At 49.4% G+C, this 21,579-nt stretch overlaps 1 protein-coding gene across 5 annotated transcripts in view; it reads right to left on the bottom strand.

The window, feature by feature from the left end:
* Positions 1-9,019: 9,019 nt before the first annotated feature.
* The window catches only part of DZIP1L (DAZ interacting zinc finger protein 1 like), a 45,941-nt gene continuing 33,381 nt past the window's right edge, over positions 9,020-21,579 (bottom strand). Inside the window, exons 11-18 of one of the 5 annotated variants that reach the window (XM_079922496.1) lie at positions 18,292-18,425; positions 16,173-16,380; positions 15,336-15,416; positions 15,225-15,257; positions 13,273-13,489; positions 12,675-12,844; positions 11,470-11,609; positions 9,020-9,915 (exon numbers count right to left, since the gene is read on the bottom strand). In XM_079922496.1, coding sequence (XP_079778622.1) covers positions 9,754-9,915; positions 11,470-11,609; positions 12,675-12,844; positions 13,273-13,489; positions 15,225-15,257; positions 15,336-15,416; positions 16,173-16,380; positions 18,292-18,425 — 1,145 coding nt within the window. In that variant the 3' untranslated portion in view covers positions 9,020-9,753. Of the gene's footprint in view, positions 9,916-11,469; positions 11,610-12,390; positions 12,462-12,674; positions 12,848-13,272; positions 13,490-15,224; positions 15,258-15,335; positions 15,417-16,172; positions 16,381-18,291; positions 18,426-21,579 lie in introns of those variants that run through there. The other 4 variants (XM_079922495.1, XM_079922492.1, XM_079922493.1 and 1 more) reach the window with 4 other exon arrangements.

Here is a 21,579-nt window from a genome sequence, read left to right as displayed (position 1 = left end):
CCCTGTGTATTGGATACTTCCAGGATGGGGAAACTTCCTGACAGTGAGTCTCCTTGAGAACACAGGTTGTGGAAACCCATCGGTATTTGTTGATTGCCTTTTTGGTGCAAGACTCTCTGCTAGGCCTTGGCAACACAAGGGTAAGCAGGAAAGCAGGACAAGTCCCTGTTCTATACCTACCTTCAAAGGTTCTTGAGTTTTGTTCTTTTAATGATAGGAGAGTTGCCTGGCTGAATAAGACAATTTGCCAAGTCCTGCCCACCTGTCCTGAGTGGTGGTGCAGGCTGGAAGAGCCCTGGTTAACTCTTGCGGAAAGGTCCCCATGTCACTGAAAAGTCCTCATGAGCCATCCACTCTGGCCCACAGTGCCACTGTGCGGTAGGCACCCGCGGGCTGATCCTGCACAAAACAAAACAAGCAGTAGCAGCTTCTAAGTCAACATACCGCTCCCGGTCAGGAATTCAAAGCACTTTCTCTGAATAACTATTGTGCTGAACCAAGGCAAAGAAAAGGCTCTAGAATCTTGGGGCTCAATGGACCCTTAGTGATCAGCTATTGGGCCCAAGTTCTCCTCTGTAAGATCTCTGACTGTGGTCAAATCATGGAATCAGTGAGCTGAGGGCAGCTCTCTACTCCTTCAGACCATCCATTTATTTGATCTATGATGCTGATGGGCTCTGTTGAGCATGGAACACATCTCCATTTCTACAAGAGCCTAACACTGACCAGCTATTGCAGCAACAATTCAGCTCATTACCTCATCCTGGTTCAGGTCCTCCGTTCACCCCCCTCAGACCTTTATCCTGAGTCCTCTCTATCCCTTGGAAATATGTCTCTTTCCTTGCTTATGTTGGTTCTTCTCTCTTGTCTTGTCATCAGGTGTGTCTTCATATGCTATGAAGACACTCCTGGCACAATAACTGACTTAGAATTGGCCCAGTTAGGCTTATCAGATGGGGAGTGTCTGCTCTCTGTAGAAACAGGTGATACAAGGATCAGCGACATGTCCTCCTCCCTAAAGAACTTAGCAAATGTTAGTGCCTGGCAGCTCTGTCTTCTTCTGTCTATTACTCTAGCATGGAACCTGCACCATTACCTCCAGGGAGATGGGTATGTAAATGAGACAGGCATGAGAACAGACAGAGAATAGGCCATGCAGGTATGAATGATTCTTTCCACATCCGTTCCTCTTAGAGAAGACTTGGAGGATCTCAGTAGCTCCCCTCAGAAACTGGCAGGGGACACACACAAGGAAGAGAAAAAAGTGTAGAACCACTGCTGAGGTTTTGTTGACTTTAGAGTTTGCTTTACTTCAATTCCCTATAAACTCAGAATTGATAACAGTGTGTAAATCAACTTATTATAATGTCATTTCACTTTAGATTTTCCAAAATTGAAAATGGTCTCATGTGTATCTCAGTTTCACAACACTATCAGATTCCAGCCATGAGATCAAAGTATCTTCTACTTCCTAAATTGTGGGTTCGGATTTTTAGGTGGTAAAAACCTTTTTCAGGTTGTAGCCACCAACCTATTATAAACTTCCAATCATTATCATCCTTACATGCATAAGTTAAGCTCATTACTGAAGTTATCTCGGAAGATACAACTCATTACATTTTCTTTTTTCCTATTGAATCATGCAATCATGTAATATATGGTCCACAAATACAAACTGCAGTTCCCGAGGGCCAGGCTAGGGACCAGAGCTGGTCCATAATCAGGTCTTCATTCGTCCACCTCGTTTTGAAGTGAATGAAGAAAACGAGGGGTGCGTGTCATTGTGAGGGGCCAATTCTTGGGAAGTTAGGTCTTCTAGTCTAAGATTAACTCAATCTTATTCATCTGGTATTAAAAATCTTTTATAAAATAAAGGTGCTAGTGTGTTAACTGTTGCATACTTTCTTTCTGTTATGTTCTTATCGGCAAAATAAAAGCTGTTAACCTCGAATCACCTGACGAACATTTTGTTAACTGAGCCTACAGCACACTGCCACCCCACACTACCAGGGATTACGTTCCCACCCTACAAAGAACCAGCCTGATGGGAATCCAGGAAGAATTGTGAGATGCAGGAGGATTTGTGAGAAACGGGACACTCTACTTAGAAGTATTCAAAAGACACCCAATTAAGGACCAAGTTAGAGCTGCTTTTTTTCCGGACGCGCAGGCTCAGCGGCCACGGCTTACGGGGCCCAGCCGCGCCGCGGCACGTGGGAGCTTCCCGGACCGGGGTACGAACCCGTGTCCCCTGCATCGGCAGGCAGACTCTCAACAACTGCGCCACCAGGGAAGCCCGCAAGTTAGAGCTTTGACTAGACCCAACTTCAAATAAGAGTTGTAATTAGTGCTCATGAAGGTGCACTTGACAGCTATCCAGATTTATTTGTTTATTCATAGATGGAGATCTGGATGCCTTCATAAGAATCTGATATAGTTTCAACTTTGAAATATAACCAATAATAAAATTCTGAGAGATAAAAATAATTAGGGTATTTGCATCCTGCTGGATGATAAATTTTAATGATGAAGAGCAGTGCGATTCCAGTGCCAGAACCGTCAGATTAATGGAATAAATAAAAAGTCCAGAAACAGATCCAAGCACATACAATAATTTACATCTGATAAAGGGGATATTTTCAAAAGTGAAGAAAGGATAAATTGTCAAATAATGATGGTGAGACTACTGGCTGTTTGGAAAAAAATAAGTACCATCCCTAACTCACAGCTAACACCCTCCCCCCACAAAGTCCAGATAGATTAAGTATTCACATTTTAAATTTTTTAATAGAAGTAAAAGAAAATATAGATGAAAATGTATGAATATTGGCATGAAAAAAGCCTTTCTGATGCTGACAATCACTAAAGGCAGACATTATAAAGGAAAACGTCAGTTAGACATATAAAAACTTAAAAATCTCTCTGTGGAAAGGAACCTATAAACAGAATTAAAAGACAAAAAATAGCAGTATGACAATGGATTAATATTTTCAATATATATAAAGTCTTATTTATATAATAATATATATAATTTTAATATATTTACATTTTATATATTAGCAATATGTATATATAAAAGCAATATGAAGCAAATTAAGTAATAAAAATGCTAACTCTAAAAATCAAAAGTAAAACGAAGAAGCAAACCAAATTATACAGCCATTCAGTAGCATAACCACAGAGAGAAACTATTGGAAGTGATTTTAAAACATAGTAATTTGACTGGGCATCCCTAGTGGGATACACCCTCAGGACCCCAAAACTCCAAAATATAACAGTAATAAATTTTAAACTGTCTTTAATATTCATATTGTGGACAATAAAGTTGGTACTGCTATTCTAAGACTGAGATGGTGCTGTTCAGAGCCAAGACTCTTGGAGTGGAAAAAAAGAGATACAAATAGATATTAAATCAATGAAATAAAGTAAAAATCCTGTAGTCCTGAATTTGAATGGGAAATATCAGTAGGAACTTATAATACATTTTCTTACCTGTATGTCCTGTCTCTGTCCACTGAAAGCACTTAGAAGTAATGACAATACCAGTGGTAGCCAGGACCCCACAGCACCCAGGTTGTGTCTGTAAATATCATCTTCCTCTAAAAGAAACCAGGATTTCCCCAGAGAAATTACTAATTTCAGGTCTGAGGCAGGAAATGTATGCTATGATCTTCTTTCATAACAGATAGCAAGGAAGCTATCAGACTGCTAAGGTCATTCAAAAGGACCCAGGAACCAACAGCAAGAAGCACCCATTGACCAAAGACGATGAGTTCAACATCAATAAGGACAACAATCACAATCAATTTCAACAGATCAAATATATTTAAATGTATGAGTTCATATGGTTCCCATGGAGTACAGAAGGAAACCATCTCATTATTTTGAAAGGGGTAAGAATCAAACCCTTAGCTTTCTTACCTATATAAACTGTATCTTAAGGCAACCAGACAGTTCTATTTGGGGAATTTCTCCTTACAGAAGCGTCCCAGCTAGTAAATGCCAAAGGAATGATAGACTATCATAATTTTGGAAATCCCTCATCAATAGATGGATTTAGGTAATGATCCTCAATATATCATCAATGCCATCATCAACAACATAAAAAGAGGGAACCAGATGTTATGTTCCTGTTGCTGGAAGTGCACAGTGCCACCTACAAGTGTTTTGTCAAAAAAGAAACTAAAAATGAAAAAAGTGGAACCCGCTCAAGTATTTAGATCTAACTACAATTTACAGATAGTTCAGGGGAAAGAGGAATGCATTAAACACCATCACAGTAATGCAGTCAGCAAAATCGAGACCAGGGGAATTCTCCAAGGCAAATAACCAAATTTCTTTAGCAACAAAAAAAATAATAAGGATTGTGAGGGAGAAAAGGAGGGAGGGAGAGAAGGGAGGAAGGGGAAAGTGGAAATGAAATCTATGGATTAAAATCTATGGAAAGTGGAAATTAAAATCTATGGATTAAAAGAGACATAAACATGTATAGGATAAGAGAGGACATGTGAACACAACAGACTGGATGACGTTTAGAAGATATTACTGAGTTTTGTTTTAGTGGTGGTGGTAAAGTGGTTATTTGGAAAAGGAAGTATACTTTAGAGATACGTATGGAAATATCTGTAGATATAATAATATGATTATTCAAGAGGAGGTTGGCAAGAGGTTTGCAGGAAATAAGAGTCTTCACGTGTTGATAATTGTTAAAGCTGAGCCATTAGGACATCAAGGCCATTATACATTCTCTCTATTTTTATATATGCTTGAAATTTTCCATAATAAAAAGATAAAGAGGGAATTCCCTGGTAGTCCAGTGGGTAAGACTCCACGCTCCCAATGTAGGGGCCCTGGGTTTGATCCCTGGTTGGGGAACTAGATCCCACATGCATGCCACAACTAAGAGTTCGTATGCCACAACTAAGAAGCCTGCATGCCACAACTAAAAAGGTCCCATGTGCCACAACAAAGACCCAGCACAACCAAAATAAACAAACAAATAGATAAATTTTTTTTAAAGATAAAGAAAAAAACAACAAGGAAAAGTTAATTACATCAACTGACCAAAAAAAAGCACTAAGAATATAATCGGGCAATTTATAAAAGAAGAAATAGAAATAATTGATAGGAAAATGAAAAAAGAAATCCTGTCTTAGAAGAAAACTAAAAAATGTAAATTTTTTAAAAGGTGAGATTTCATTTTTCATCTAGCACACTGTCCAAACATTTAGAGGTGAATGATACCCCCTGGTGGCAAAGGAATGAGAAAAGGAGCACCCCAAACACTAGACTCAGTGGCTCAGGTTCTCTGCAGAGTGTTTATGTAATGAAAATCCCGCTAAATACATGGTGAGGGACTTTCCCGGTGGCGCAGTGGTTAAGAACCCGCCTGCCAATGCAGGGGACACGGGTTCGAGCCCTGGTCCGGGAAGATTCCCACATGCCGTGGAGCAACTAAGGCCGTGTGCCACAACTACTGAGCCTGCGCTCTAGAGCCCACGAGCCACAACTACTGAGCCCATGGGCCACAACTACTGAAGCCCTCGTGCCTAGAGTCCGTGCTCCGCAACAAAGAGTAGCCCCCACTCGCCGCAGCTAGAGAAAGCCCACGCTCAGCAACGAAGACCCAATGCAGCCAAAAATAAATGAATTAATTAATTAAAAACAAAAAGAAGAGAAGAGAAATAGAAAAGAAAACATATATATGAAAAAAATACATGGTGAGGAGCCGGGGCTCCAGAGCCAGCTGGCCAGGTCAGATCCCAGTCATACCATTTACTGGAGACAGGACTCAAAGCAAGTTTAACTGCTCTGTGTCTCACGACCTAGTCCTAAAATGACTGTAGCAGCACCTCCTCAAAGAGTTACTGTCAGGTTCAATCAGTGAATTTTGCGTGTGTGTGTGTGGCCGCACCACACGGCATGCAGGATCTTAGTTCCCCGACCAGGGATGGAAACCGTGCCCCCTACAGTGGAAGCTCAGAGTCTTAACCAGGCAAGCCCTCAGTCAGTGAATATTCGTAAGAAACTTGGACCAGTGCCTGGCATATAGTGCTGGCTTTCATTACGATGTTGGTCCCGCAACCTCACTTCTAAGTCCTTATCCTCAGGAAATCTTTATTAAGCTCACAAAGATGTATATACACATTTGTTTATCATTCCATGATTTATCAAAGGCCCAAAGTAGGAATGCTTGGCTAAATAAATTTTTGTAATCTTTACCTTGTGATACTATGTGGCCATTAAATATAATTATGTTGATACATGCGTATTGATGTAAGGACATTTACAATCTATTTTCAAGAAGGAAAATCAAGTTAGAGAAGAATAAATATAGTTGAACTCTAGGAAGGAGACATATGTATGTTTTTAATCAGTGCATGCATACCTAGTAGTTGACTCTGGATTTGGGGGTTATTCAAATTTATTTTTCTTTTTGATTATCTGTGTTTTCTAATTTTTCTACATCAATCTTACTGCTTGGATAATTTTTAAATAATTTACTATGTTACATATTGTGATGGTTAATTTTATGTCAGGGTCAACTTGACTAGGCTAAGGGATGCCCAGATAGCTGGGAAAACTTTATTTTGGGGTGTCTCTCAGGGTGCTTCCGGAAGAGATTAGCATTTGAATCAGTAGACTGAGCAAAGAAAATCCACCCTCACCAGCCTGGCTGGGCATCATCCAGTCCATTGAGAGCCCAAATAGAATGAAAAGGCAGAGGAAGGATAAAGGACGATTTAGCTCTCTCTTCTTGAGCTGGGACGCCCATCTTCTCCTGCCCTTGAGACTTGTAATTCCTGGTTCTCAGACCTTCACACTCCAGGACTGAGAAGCTTTCCTGGTTCTCCAGCCTGCAGACGCCAGATCATGGGACTTCTCGGCCTTTATAACTGCATGAACCAATTCCTGTCATAAATTTCCTCTTCATATATCTGTATCTATATCTGAACCTATATCTATATCCTATTGCTTCTGTTTCTCTGGAGAACCCTGACTAATACACATAGTTCCAAAGTTCTTATAAATCTTGCCCCCCCAAAATTTTAATGTATTTGAAAGTAGGGAGGGGTAAACAGCATAGAAATGCGAAACTAATATGTGAGTCTCCAGAGTAGATAGAGAAACACATTTGGGGACATAGAACTTAATAATGTACATTCAGAAACAGAGTCATTCTGTACAGTGATTATCACTAGCATGTGTAAGCACATGCAAAGCACATGGGTATTCACATCTATTTCACTTGGGTCCCCCTGAAAGCGGAAGCTGAGGCAAGGACTTGGGTACACGTTTTATTTATTTCAGAGGTGCTCCCAAGAAGCGGAAGCGAGAGGGTGAGAAAAATGAAACCAGAGGGAGAAAGGCCAATAAAGGGTGTGTTAATAAATTGTAACTGTTGCAGGAGACTGGGATTCACTCCCCCTGGGGACTTTGAGAAACTGCAGAATTAACCTCAGAACTGTCCCACCAAAGCATGGGAAGGCTGGAGCGATTACTCACCAACTCCCACTCCACCTTGGGTGTGGGCTGCCCTGGTAGAGACAGCTCTCCAGCATTTGCAGGCTGTACCTGCAAGTAGCCTGTGCAACCTCCCACCAGAGACAACCCTGAGGCCGAAAAGCAGAGGTCCCAGAGCGCATTGTGATGTGGGGGACCGGCAACGGTAGTGCCCTCAGTGCTACGGGAAACCAGCATGTGGCGAGGGACCCCACAAGCACCTTTTTACACCTTCCTTGCCCAAAGCCTGTGAATAAGAAAGCATAACTTTGTCAGCAGAACTCAGAGAGAGGGATGAACTGCCCCCACCACTCCCCACTCACTGTCCCTTCCCCTCCTCGCTTGCCACTGAGATCCTGGTTGTACACCTTCTCAGCTGTTCAAAGGTATGAGATCCAGGGCTTCCCTGGTGGCGCAGTGGTTGAGAGTCCGCCTGCCGATGCAGGGGACACGGGTTCGTGCCCCAGTCCGGGAAGATCCCACATGCCATGGAGCGGCTGGGCCCGTGAGCCATGGCCGCTGAGCCTGTGCATCTGGAGCCTGTGCTCCGCAACAGGAGAGGCCACAACAGTGAGAGGCCTGCGCACCGCAAAAAAATTTAAAAAAAAAAAAGGTATGAGATCCACAAAGGGAACTTACTCCCCAGGAGCTAAGGGGTGGGTTGACCCGAGTCCCACGTAAGGCCCTTCATAAGCTAGCCTCTGGCCTCACTGAACAGCCTGGCACCATGATACCCCCAAGCCTCCTTTGCCCCAGATCCCCTTTGCCCTCTGCAGTGCCTTTCCTCCTCACTTCCCCTGGTTCCTCCTGCTAGAACTTCAGGGCTTAACCCAGGTATCAGGACCACGCAGAGGTCAAAAGAAGCCTGGATGGAGGGCTGGGGAGAGGGACAGGCCCAAGGTAGTGGGGAGAGATAGGTGAGGCAAGACTGGCCACGAGCTGAGTGGACAACGGCTGAAGTTGGGTGTTGGGGACGTGGGTTCATCACGCTATTCCCTCTACTCGTGAGGCCTGGAGGTGCACGGCTGGGGGTGCACGGCTGGGTTTCCCTTTAGGGAAAACAGTGGCTGTTCAACTAGGTCTCACTCGCCGGGGCACCCCAGCCAATGGCCAAGCTGGCTGGGGGCATGAGGTCCTGGCCACTCCTGCCCAGTGGGGACTCCCTGGTGGGCAGTGCCTGCTCTGGAACTCCCACAGGGTTGGTGGAGATGTCAGCCGCAAGGTGGTCTGGGGCTCCCCCCTCCCCACTCCTGCTTCCCGCTCTCCCTTCTCCCACAGGGGTCAGACCTGCATTGCACGTGAGCGCTTTCCCTGCCCGATCCGGCTTCCTCCGCCGGTGTGACTCCCCAGCAAACCGACTGCAATCCTATCTCCATCTTGGCAACTGCACCCCAAAGGCCCTAAACTGACACAGTTGGGGTACAGATGGCTCCAGCCCCCACCCAGCCCCTGCTAAAGTGCCAAAAACATGAAGAAATACCAGAGAGTGAGAAACATTGTACTGTATTTAAAGGTTTACATATAATAAATTAATGCTTTTCAAATTAAAAAAAATACAGTAGTTACATACATAACCTAATTTTAGAAATAATATCAAAAATTTAATTTGTGGTTCTTTGGGGATATGAGGCCCTCCTTCCCTCCCACCCACGAGCAGGCCCTGCCAGACATCAGCTCTGGGAAGCTCTCCAAGGTCACCCCAGGCTGCACTGGGAGGCTCTGTCTGCACTCCCATAGCATCCTAATCTCTGTCAACAGATTATGACCCTGTACTTTTCACCCCCCATCTCTGCCTCTACCCCAACTCAGCAGTGAGAGGCTGGAGGACCTCAGTAAATGGCTTTGGGTCAATCAGTGAATGACTGGCTCAGGCATAAGTCCCCAAAAGGACCCCATACAAGACCCATCTCTACAGCGTTTCTGCAGGTTTACAAAACACTCCGGACTGGAGACCAGGGGTTTCCTTTCAGTCTGGAGTGAACGTGGAGGTGGAGGAAGGATGCTGCTCTGAGGTCCTGTTACAACCCTTTCTCAAGCCCTGGGACCCAGGGGCACTGCCAGGGCCCCTCACAGGGGGCGGGAGAGATCATATCCATCTTCTGCTCTGCTTCTCTCCAGGGGAGAAGACCTCTCGGTTACTGGTGACGACAAGAGGCCCAGCAGCCCCATCTGTTGGGGGGGGACCGTGAGCCAGCCCCACCCAGCTGGGCGACAAGGCTGGTCCTCTGGCCGCCAGGCTCTGGGACAGGATCACCAGCCAGGGGCCCTGGGCTGACCAGGGCTCCAGGAGCTGGCACCAATCTTCTCTGGGAGCTTCGAGCGAGACAAGGGCTTTGGTTTCTCTCTCTGGATCACGTCCTGGGGGAGATCTTCCAAGGAAGAGATCTCCAAGTCACTCTCATCTTCAGAAAGCTGCAGGGAGGGGAGGGGGAGAAGAAAATGCATCTGACAAGGGAGGATGGATGTGCAGGACGGACATGGGGACAAAATGCGGATTTGGAAGAAAGCAGGAGGGGGATGCTTCTCCTCCTGCCTTCTCATTTCCCTGAGAACCTGCTTCAGAGACCTGGGGTCACAGCAACGCAAACACCCCTGAAATTCCACTGGCCACACCAAGGCAAGCTCCTTGGAGAGGCCTGTAGCAGAGCAGGTTGCTCTTGTTGTAATTTAAACTTTGTCCAGATTTTTTAACTGCCCACAGTGATGGATCTGGAAGCCTAGAGCCTCAACTTCTCCAAATTCCTGAGCTGATGCACCAGGGGCTAACACACCCACCCCACCCGCCACAGACTTCTTGTCTAGGGGCTGGGAAACATTCTGACCATAGGAGCGTGAGGGGAACTCGAAGTACCAGGAATCTTTCGTCCTGGAAAGGGTCTGGGCTGGGGCCAACTGAAGAGCCCAGAATGGGCCACGGTCCCAGGCTGTCCTGGAACCAGAGCCACGGTCAGTGCCCAGGTCATTTGCCTGGAATGTAAGGCCAACCAATCAGAAACCAGCAGGCCCCGGGGGCGGCAAGCAGGCTCCGAGAGGTGCCTCAACCTGCTTAGGGCTGTCGGTGTTCTTTCACAACATGGGAAAAGGGATGAATACTTTTTAAATCCTTTAGACTCATTACTCGCAAACACACATGGGCTGCATAATAAACCAAACATGTCATGTAGTACAAGGTAGGTATTTGGGGTTGGGGGAGTATGCTAGGGAGAACCAAAAAGTGATGGCCCACTCTTTCTGAATTTTAGGGCAATGGCATCCCAGGATGCGTCTTCTTGATTGAGAAAGGAGTGTAAAGTAATAAGAGCTCGAAATGTTTCTGCCTAAGACAGCAACAGGAATATGGAAGTTGTTCCCTGATGGGGGGCGGGCAGCGAAGAGGACGTCCTGACGGGAACGGTCTGGAAGGCTGAGCATCTGAGGTCTAAATTTGATGGCAGCTGGAGCCTGAGAGAGGCAAGGCCATCGAGACATTCTTAGTGATGAGAAATGGCCTTGAATATTTAGTCTAAATATCCCCATTGTGGGTTGTGGCCTATCTGACGTGCTGTGTGATGCTACTCCAACACCCCACCCTGTGAAGCAATCTGCTTTGCACACAGCCTTGCGCTGGGGTCCTCGGGGCATGAAGGAAGGGGGAGGGGTCGGCTGTAGGGTGAGGTGGAGCCGGAAGAGAGTGGCTACTGCAGGAAGCCAGACACAGAGCTGGGTCCAGGCTCTATCAGAGGCAGGAAGTGGGAGCGTGTGCAGCCCGGAGACACAACCCACCGAGCGGTTGTTCGTATAATGAAACAACAAGCACCGGAAAGTGGCCATCCCTCTACCTGTGCAAGGGCAGAGGGGACAGTGACGTCACCCGCAGTGTCACACCAGGGCCCAGGCTGACGCTCGCTGGACCCTCCCTCAGTCCCCCAAACTCAGAGCTGGCTCTGTAGGGAATTGCAGGGCAGCCTCCAAGGTCCTAGAGCCTACCTGGGGCTCCCCTCCTGGCACAGCAGCCCTCTGTGGCCCGGCACTGGGCTTGCAGAACAGACTGACCTCCCCAGCAGGCTTCTTGGTCGAAGCCTCCAGCTGCTTCTCATGATTTCTGACCATCGACCGCACCAAAGTTCCTGGAAGGCAACCGGGGGAAAAGCCTGTAGTCCGAATGCATCATCCTTATGGGTCACATCCAGGCTCTGGTGTGGATAAAGGGAGCAAGGAAAAGGGTCAAGAGGAAGAAGGAAGGGCAAAAACAGTAAAAGAGGGGCAAAGAGAGAGAGGCCCAGGCCAGCGTGTGCTTGGAACATCCTGTAAGTGTACAGTGCACTTAAGGACACGGCTGGGTACACAGGCTTAGGAAGCTGCCCTTCCCTCTCAACGGGAGGCCGGGAGGAATCCCTGCTCAGTTGGTACATGAACTGCAAGACTAACGTGCAGTTCCTCCTCCAACACCTTCACAGAGAAACGAAGAAATATCATCAATATAAATTCGCAAAGGAGGGCTGTGGGCCAGACACACTTTCTGTGAACTCCACACAAGAAGGGGGCTAAGCAGGGACTACGTTATCAACGGACTCTGGTGACGTGGGAGAGCAAGGTGGGTGTCCAGACCACAGGACCGGCCAAGAAGCAGGGAGCTAGCCACAGACTTCCAGGACTCAAACATCTGGGGCCTGAACAGAGGTCCGGAGCTACGACAGCCCTCGGCTCATTGATTCATGCAAAAACTGTTTGTTAAGGGCCTAACGTGTACCTCGCCCCTCATTACTCATCTTGTCCGGAAACCTCATTTTACAACAAAGGAACCGAAACCCTTCACACAAGCACACGCAGGGAGCAAGTGACAGAGGCTGACGCGTGTCCGAGGACTCCGGATTCCCGGTTCCTAGATGTTTACACCCTATCATCTCGCCTGGCAGGTCGTCAGTACTTCTCCAGAGACCTGGTTCTGGTGGGCGACGGATCGGCAGGCTTGGAACACACTGTGGACAAGATGAAGTACTGCAGGATCCATGGACACTGGACTTGGCAGATACAGCTGGGCTTACACCCCAGCGCTTCCACTTACTGACTTCGGAAAGACAAAAGTTCCATATTCTTTCATCTTTGGCTAGAAAATGCAACTGAAGCCAGAAGCTACAAGCCTCTTAACATTTTTATAAGAAAACCTTCCTCTCCTGAGGAAGCCAGCGCACCTGAGCTCTTGCCAGGCATCTGGGCGCTCCCCTCCGAGGTCTCGGTGTCAGACCAGTCCGAGTCATCCTGCGGCCGGGGCCCCCTCCTCGAAGGAAGTCTCGGGGGCTGGAGGGACACGTGAGAGCTGGCATCTGCCTCCGAGGCCTCCTCAGAACTGAACGGGGGCGTACTGCTGAGGAAAAGAAGAAACGGGCGACGTGTGGGCCGGAAGGAGGACGTTCAACGCCACACTCCACCACTTGCAAGCTTGTTTGGTTTGCCCAGAGCCAGCCCTGCTCCCTCCCTGGGCCCAGACGCCAGCCAGGAGTCACCTGGAGGGTGGCAGCCACACCAGCTCCTCCGTGAGCAGATGAAGACCCAGCCCCTCCAGCGTGGCAACCGAGGCTTGGGGACAGGCGAGTAAGGGGAGGCTGGGTGTGTCCTGGCTGGGAGCAAAGGACCCCGGTCTCTTCATGGGAGCTAGGGCTGGACCGCACCTGAGGCCCTTCCTGTTCACTTCTGCCTCTGCCCCCCCCCTGTCCGCAGAAGGCTGTGGGGGGCCCAGGACAGGGCGGGAGCCACACCACAGACCCAGGGAGAGCGCAGAGCCTGGCTCACCTCAGCCCGGGCCCCAGGGAAGGCGGGGTGCTGGAGGGGCCAGGCGCTCTGGAGCCAGGAGTACGGGTGGGCCCCTGAGCCAGGCCCAGGCCATGGCTGCCGCGGATCTGAAGAGGTGACATGGGGGACTCTGCCAGCTTGGATGACTGTGCCACGTGCAGGGTCCTGGCCTTTGTCTGGGCCTCTTTGGTGACCGGTGTGCTCTGCTGGCTTTTGACTAGAAACACAGGTAAGAGTGAGTTTCAGAGCATACCCATCTGGGCCCTCGAGCCCGAGAGAAGCAGAAAGAGGTTCCACACACGGGAACTGGGCAAGTCACTCTGTGCAGAGCACCATCATAATCACAGTGGATTTAATAACTTCCCCCACCCCAGGTGTCCTGCTGCTGGCCAGACCTGGGGCCAGGTTTCATCAGAGACCAAGAGAGCAGCTGGTGTTCCAGGGTCATGGCATCGTTTCGGGAGACCCGCGGGAGGCAGCAGGTCTGAAGAGGGTCCAACATGTCTGCAGCTCCCCCAACACAATCGTAGAAGCTGGCCTTGCCAAGGCCACCTACTCCCCTCTCTACCCAACCCCAGTGGCTGCTGCTGGAGCGCAGGCAGCCCTGCAGGAAGGCTCTGCTGCCACGAGAGGGCGCCGGTGGACCACCTGGGCCATCGAGATCCACACACCCGCCTCCCAGAACTCAGCTTGTGCAGGAGTGCTTAAGGCAGGCAATTAATACAGCCCCTCCAGTTCGCGAATCACAAGGGGCGGGCAGTAATGCAGGATTGGCAGTTTTTTTATGGGAAGAGAAGAGGAGAGAAAGCGCATCACAGGGAGTCCGAGTAAGTACTGTTTCATCAAACTCGTACACGTGTGGACTGAGCCACAGCATAAAATGCATTTCTTACTGTAGTTCGAAGTTCGAAAAGACGGTTCAAAGTGCACAGCTCTCGGAGAATGCATTTACACAGAAGTGGGGTTTCCAGGAAAGAGTAAACTGAAAGGAGGGTGAACTTGCTGAGGGAAAATAACAACAGCTACAGTTACTATGCACAGACCAAGCTAAGCACTTCACATCCAACATCCATTTAGCCCCAGGCAGGCTTCCAGGGAACACTCAAGACCCACGATTCCACGGAAGTCAGAGGCAGATGCCAACCCAGGTCGTCAGTCATCCCAAATCTAGGGCTCTTGCCACTGCCTTGCCTGCACCCCACAGCTCTGCCCCCAAACAAAAGAGGCATACTCTGAGCAGAGACAGGAGGTGAGCTTCCGTACCGCACTCGTGGGGCCTAGAAAGAGAACACGTGGGTGCAGAGCTGGAAGGAGGCCTACGACATGCCGAGAGAACAGGGTTCATCTCACAGGTCAGTGATGGGCCCTGAAGAAGGCAGGACCCAAGGCCAGGGAAGCGGAGACAGAAGGTGGGGGCCAGGGGAGGTTCCCACTGCAGGCTCTGGGACCAAGCACTGGAGGGGAGGGGAGCACCTGGAAGAGCAAGAACACTTTCTCTTCTTTTGAAAACCAGGACTCAGAGGGGGCTTCCATTCACCCTCCTTCGGGGCCCGTCCCCTCTCCGAGCTGCCCCAGCCTGTGCTTGGCCCTGTCACATCACCTAGTCCTGGCTGGTTTCCAGCTAAGGGAGCAGGCCCCAGCTCAGGCCAACCTCAGTAAATACTGCACTCAATTAAACAAATTAGGAATGAATGAGCATTTGAGGCAAAGGGTTATGTGAAAGGCAGGTTAACAGCCAGGACAAACACCCTTCACTCTGAGATTTCTGTACAAGACTCAAAACTATCCTTTCCTTAGAGCTTTTAAGGCCAGAAGTTTAAACCAAATACAACAGAGTTACCCAGATCATCGACACAATTTTCACCGCACAAAGCAACTGTCCTGTTCTCTATTTAACATTTTTATATAAAATGACACCACTTTTAAACATAAAGTACCCACTTCATACTTACGCAAGTAATAATTTCCATGAGCTCTCAGGATTGCTATGTTAGTAATATTTTTCCAATGTACATGAAGAAAAATAAAGATTAAATCTTGAAATTATTGATTCACGTACCAACTAAAATCAACCCTCATAGCCCCCAGCGATGGGTGGACCACACTCTGGAAACTTCCTTTGCATACAGAGCTCAGGTTGGGGCCTGCCTGGACACAAGGAGACAGCAGAAGCGACGTTCCTCTGGCTGCACACGTCCATGACCGAAAGGAGCTAGGGCATCACCCGGCCTGTGGATCTGAATCTAGAGATGGGGGCTCCTGAGCCAAAGAACACAGTTCCCTCGCTCCCTGCGTGCCCTGAGGACAGAGCGCGGAGGGTCCTCGCCCACATACTTCAGTCCTCCACAGGACCCACAGGGCCTTTCCATACCACAAATTCCAGGGACAAAGCAGCGGCTAGACCCGGTCCAGGAGACATCTGAGTTCTGAGGACTTGTCCGCCTGCCAAACTGGCCCAACCGCTGCCCCAGAGCCGAGTATTCATTTGACGGATCCTTGCCTCCACCTGCAGCCTCTGTGCTGACAGGCCTGGTTTATAGAGCCACAAACAGAATGGGCTGCTGTCTGTTGCGGCAAAGCTCAACTTGTGATCCAAGGAAGTAAAACAGTGCAGAGCTAAGCTGCTGAAGTGGGCAGTGCATCGGAGCAGGGCCAGCTCAGGGCTGAGCACAGCTCTGGTCCTGGCTCTCCTGTGCTTCCCCGAGGGACTCTGGTGCCCACCCCACCCCATCCACAGACTCTGTTTTTCCAGCAGAAGACTTTTGGACTCAGACACCTGGGAGGACCCTGTCGTCTGGCCCTTCAGAGCAAAGCCCTGGATGTGGACGGGGGGGATTACGCACCCCCTTATACGCAAACAAGCCTGCACCCTCGCAGGTCACAGCCCCGAGCGAGCCCACTCGCCAGCTCACCTGGAGCCTCGCCGTCTGGTTGGGACACCGGAGCCCTGTTCCACTGTCTCTCCTCCTTCACTCTGCTGCTGGCTTCCTTGATGAGCTTCTCCCTCAGACTCAGAAATTCAGAAAACCTCCCCGCCTTCTGCTCCCGCTGGGCTCGCAGGAGGGACTCCAGGTGTCGGAGGGTGTGAGCAGGGATTCCCTTTGCATCCTGGAAGACCACAGAGGTTCCCTCTGGAGATGGGCTCCCCTATCTCCTTCCCTAAGCCTCTCAAAGCTGCTGCTGGCCTGGGAGTCACTGGGATCAGTGCCGGTGCTTCTGGGAGAGGAGCTGAGCATTAGAGCAGGGCGAGCAGGCTGCTGAAAGCAAGGTGGGCTAGGACCCGGGGGCCCCAGCAAAGCACACACAGCAGGATGGTACAAAGGGGCTACGCACCAGTCCATCGACATCGAGCATACAGGCTTAGGTGGGACATGCCTCTCCACCACCCGACCGAATCCTACAGTGGGGAGACCATGGCTCGCTCCTTTTTGTACCCCCAGGCACTATCGTTATGCTGGACACATTGTCCTCCGTGGCTAACAAGATTTGAAAACATCAACTGCAAAAAAACAAAGCCAGGCACCCTTCCAAAACCTACTGGAACTTGCTTGGGCTTTTGACATCCACCTAGAGCCCATGAGAAATCATTTAAGATTAGAAAGAAATGGTTTAATCAAGTCTGAACGTAAGGCCAGAGTTAGATTGAGCAGTAGTTGAAAACAGTCAGTGATTAGGGGGCATCCTTGCTACATTAAACCTAGGTGTCTGTTGTTTTTTTTTTTTTTTTTTTTGGAATTCTCAACGATGCGATGCTCAGCTTCTTTGATAACAAGGTGTGTTTTTTAATAAAAGATGTCACTGGGCTTCCCCGGTGGCGCAGTGGTTGAGAATCCACCTGCCAATGCAGGGGACACGGGTTTGAGCCCTGGTCTGAGAAGGTCCCACATGCCGTGGAGCACTAATAAGCTCATGCACAGCAGCTACTGAGCCTGCGCTCTAGAGCCCATGAGCCACAACTGCTGAGCCCGTGAGCCACAACTACTGAGCCCACGTGCCACAACTACTGAATCCTGTGCGCCTAGAGCCCATGCTCCGCAACAAGAGAAGCCACCACAATGAGAAGCCCGTGCACCGCAGCTAGAGAAAGCCCGCATACAGCAATGAAGACTCAACGCAGCCAAAAATAATGCCTTTCATGATAATATGCATTCTCTGGTTGAACACAGGCATGTAGGGACAATGGTGTTCAAATGCTAATTTGTACCAGAGTGTTCAGAGCCTGCTCCACCCACAGCCACCTGCTGAGTGGGCATGGCCACGTGTGCCACCGATGAGGGACACTTCACCCAAGGGGCCCCTCCAAAGGCCACACTGAGCCAATTAAATTCCCTCTGTCAGAAACAGAGACACAGCCCTTTGGGGCACATATAGTCCCTTTGTGCAGGAGAAGATGGAACATCTTGTTTGATAGTTCCACTGAGACTCTATCCAGTTGGAGAGGAGTAATCTGTCAAAGTAATATCCACATATCGTCCACCGTCACACTTGGACCTTCAAGCTAAGGCACATCCCCTTATTATTCATTCTATAGCATCCAATACCTCTCTTGCAGAGTATTTCTCACAATGGTAAGTTATTAAATGTCTGGACAATCATTGTTTAATACCTGAGTTCCCTACCATTTGTAAACTCGATGAAAAAAATTATCAGTTCTGTCTAATTCATCACTGTATTCTCAGCATCTAGTACACTACTTAGCACAAAGGTGCTCAATAAATATTTGTTGAATACGTGAACAACAACAACAAAATAGAGACGCAGAAGAAAGTAGCCAATGAGTGGAGAGCAAGGAGAAGTCAGGACACAGGGTGACCTCTCAGGAAGCCATTGGAGGAAACAGAGAAGAGACCACAGTGTCAGCTGTGCAGGTTTATATTCCTGGATACCAAAGGTGCCCCACTGGAACAAATAAGATGAATCAGCTTACAACATAAAGAACAATCGACCCTCTGTCGGTTCAAGAATGCCCTGTGTCTAAACGGCAGGTACCGGCCCTGCCACAGGGGCCCTGGAACTCACTCGCTTTATCCCCATGCTCTCCAGCTTCTCCTCCAGGGTGTCCTCCAGGACTGGCCTGAACTGCTTCAGCAAGGTGGGGTTTCGACTGAGAGCGGCCAGCACCTTCTGCTGTCCACTGCGGGAGTCCTCCAGCTCTGCAGCACGAGACAACCACCAAGGTCAGCCTGGGTGCCCGAAACCTCTACTCCCAAAGCCACACCGCACAGAGCCAGGGATCCTGGTCTCCAGCCTGTGCACCCAGGGCCACTGATCCCCTCTGAGTGTCCATCCCCGGGTCCTTCTCCTCCTAGGAACCACTGCTGCAGACCCCCTACCCACCTTCAGGATCCTCATCCCCTGCCGGTCTGGACCTCCAAGATCTGGGTCAGTCCTGTCCCAGGTTAACTGAGAGATTTCAGGCTTTTGACTCACAGCTGAGTCCTGACAGCAGTCTGTTCCCTGGGTTCTGGTCTTCACGCCCCCCGCCCCCACCCCCGCCTTATTGAGATGTAATTGACATACAGCACTGTATAAGTTTAAGATGCACAACATAATGATCTGGCTTACATGCACGAGGTATGTATACATATACATACGGTGGACAGATAGCTCCCTGCTCCCCTTGTTCACTGTCTAAATCGGGCGTTCTCCCTCCAATTATATACATCAGAATTGCCTGGGTTTAAAGTGTACATCCTCTGACCCATCCTCCAGAGAGTCTGATGCCATAGGTCTGGGGAAGGGCCCTGGATCTGCATTTTAACTTGCCCAGATGATTCTGATGGAGGTGAGCCACAGACTGCCCCTTGAGAAATACCGACCCAGCGGGTAACAAGATAAGCAATTACAATAAAATGTGACAACTGCTACAAAGGGGCCACCCCGGGTGAGTCAGGGAAGGCCTCCCAGAACTGCTCTTCAGGTCCAATGCCCGGGGCCACTGTGGTTACAGATGGACCAGCCTTTTGATTCACTCAGTAGATGTTTACTGACAAGTAATATGGAGCTTGAACAGGCCAGTGCTGAGGACACTAAAGAAAACCCTCGAGGAGCTCACAGTCAAGGCGATGGCCTTAACCCTGGCTGCCTATCGGAATCACCTGGGCTCCATCCCAAGCTAATTATATCAGAATCTCGGAGGGTGGGCCCCAGGCCTTAAGATCTATTTGTGAAACTCCCCAGACCTAACAACAACCATGCCTGAGAACCAGCTGTTCTAGAGCAGCGGTTCTCAAAGCGTGAGCCACGGCATCGGCACCACCTGTCACTTATTAGAAACGCAGATTCTCAGATCCCAGTCCAACCTACTGAATCAAAAATTCTGGAGCTAGGGGCTTCCCTGGTGGTGCAGTGGTTGAGTCTGCCTGCCGATGCAGGGGACGCAGGTTCATGCCCCGGTCTGGGAAGATCCCACATGCCGCGGAGCGGCTGGGCCCGTGAGCCATGGCCGCTGAGCCTGCGCGTCCGGAGCCTGTGCTCCGCAACAGGAGAGGCCACAACAGTGAGAGGCCCGTGTACCGCCAAAAAAAAAAATTCTGGAGGTAGATCCCAGCAATCTGTGTTTTAACAAGCCCCCCACTGCCCCTCAGGGTTGACGCTCTTCCATAAAGTTTGCACAGGGCATGAGCCCCAGTTTTGGCTGCATGTTGAAATCACCTGTGGAGGTTTAAGTACTACTGATGCCTGGGACGCCCCTCACCGCGTGTTGTGATTTAGGTAGTAGGGGACTGGCATGGTCCTCCAGAGAGCTGCAAGCAGCCTGGGAGCTTCTTAGTGTGCAGCCAGTTGCAGAGAGCCGTGGGCCCCGCAGCGGTCCTCTAACTAGAGCAAGCCCCAGGATGCCCTGGAGGGCGGGTGCAGACAGAGATGGCTGGGCCCTGCCCCAGAAGTGCTCATTCAGTCTGTGTGGCATGGGGCCGAGAATTTGAAAACTTTACGTTTCTAGTAAGTTCCCAAGGGATGCTGCTCTGCTGGTCTGGGACGAGCAAGTGAAGAGGCACAGCACAGCCTGACAAAGGTCTGGGTCCCGCCTGCAACAGGATGGGGCATGGAGGGGGTGGGGAGACGTCTCCCTAACTCGCACTTCTCAGCCTCCTTCTCCTCAAACTCTAGGTCCCCATTGGAGGATTTGGTTCATCCCCACCATGGACCTTGTGTTACTCAAGGTTACATGTAACTAATTTTTGCTACTATATCCCAAGGTTAAACGCACTGGGTGGGGAGGGAGGTAGCAGAGGACTGATTAGGTAAATTTAGGTTCAACCATCCAATGGACTACTGTGAAGTCCTGAAAAATTAATGCAGCAGCTCTATATAAAGGGATTGGAAATGACTTCCCAGATACGCTGTTAAGCCATAACCACAGAAAAATATGTACACTGTGCTCCCGTTTAGGAAAAAGGAAAAGAATGCATACACCTATGTGCCTGTGTTTGCACCAAGTATCTCTGGAAAGATGCGTGACAAACCATTAACAATGGAATCTCTGGGCGGAGACTGGATGGTCCGGCAGGAGGAAGACCTACTTCTCACTGTGCACCCTTTTGCTTTTCTTTCCTTCTCCCTTTTTTTTTTTTTTTGTTTTTTGTTTTTGGTCAATAGCATAGATTACTGTCTCAAAAGTAAACTATTACATTAAAAAACAAAATAAAACAGCCCACGATGAACTCTTTGGTGACACCAATAAAACCCTTTCCTGGGTGCACCTGTTGGGTCGCTCTGGGACTGTCACATCACAGCCTGGCTGGGCAGGCAGGCCTGGTCCGCAGGTTGGCTGTGAGCTCTCTGACCTTTCCTGGGAGCTCCTTCTTCCTGACCCTCTCAGGAGAGTCTATTTTTTTCACTTCTCCTCCTTTGCATTCCCTGGAAACATCTGGTTGAGAGCTCGGCAGAGGGAGTGAATAAAGCAGCAGGTACCCAGGGCTCTGCAGAGGGCGCCGAGGAGGATCCCTGCACATCAGTTAGGTCCCGTGGGATCTGTCTGCAGCATGCTCGCCATGCAGAAGAAAACCGCAAAGGTCATTTGAAGCCAACGCAGGGAGGCTCCATCCACCGCTCTGGGTAGTACCAGGCAAGCGGTGGGGCAGGCACCAGGGACAGGCTATGCAGCAGACACCGCGCCAAATCCTGACTCCACCACCTGCCGGCTCTGTGACTCTGGGAAAGTCACTGACCCTCCCTGAGCCTGGGTGAACCAGCAGGCTGCACGTTAGTACCCGTGTGTAATGTGCCTGGCAAGCACAAAGTGCTTAAGAAATATTTATTTCACGTCCCCAGTTCCCGTGCCCCAGCCTCAGGTAGCCAGACACA

This window comes from Stenella coeruleoalba (genome assembly GCF_951394435.1).
Source record: "Stenella coeruleoalba genome assembly, chromosome: 5".
In the NCBI taxonomy this organism is placed as follows: Eukaryota; Metazoa; Chordata; class Mammalia; order Artiodactyla; family Delphinidae; genus Stenella; species Stenella coeruleoalba.
This window is presented reverse-complemented; position numbering and strand designations above follow the sequence as displayed.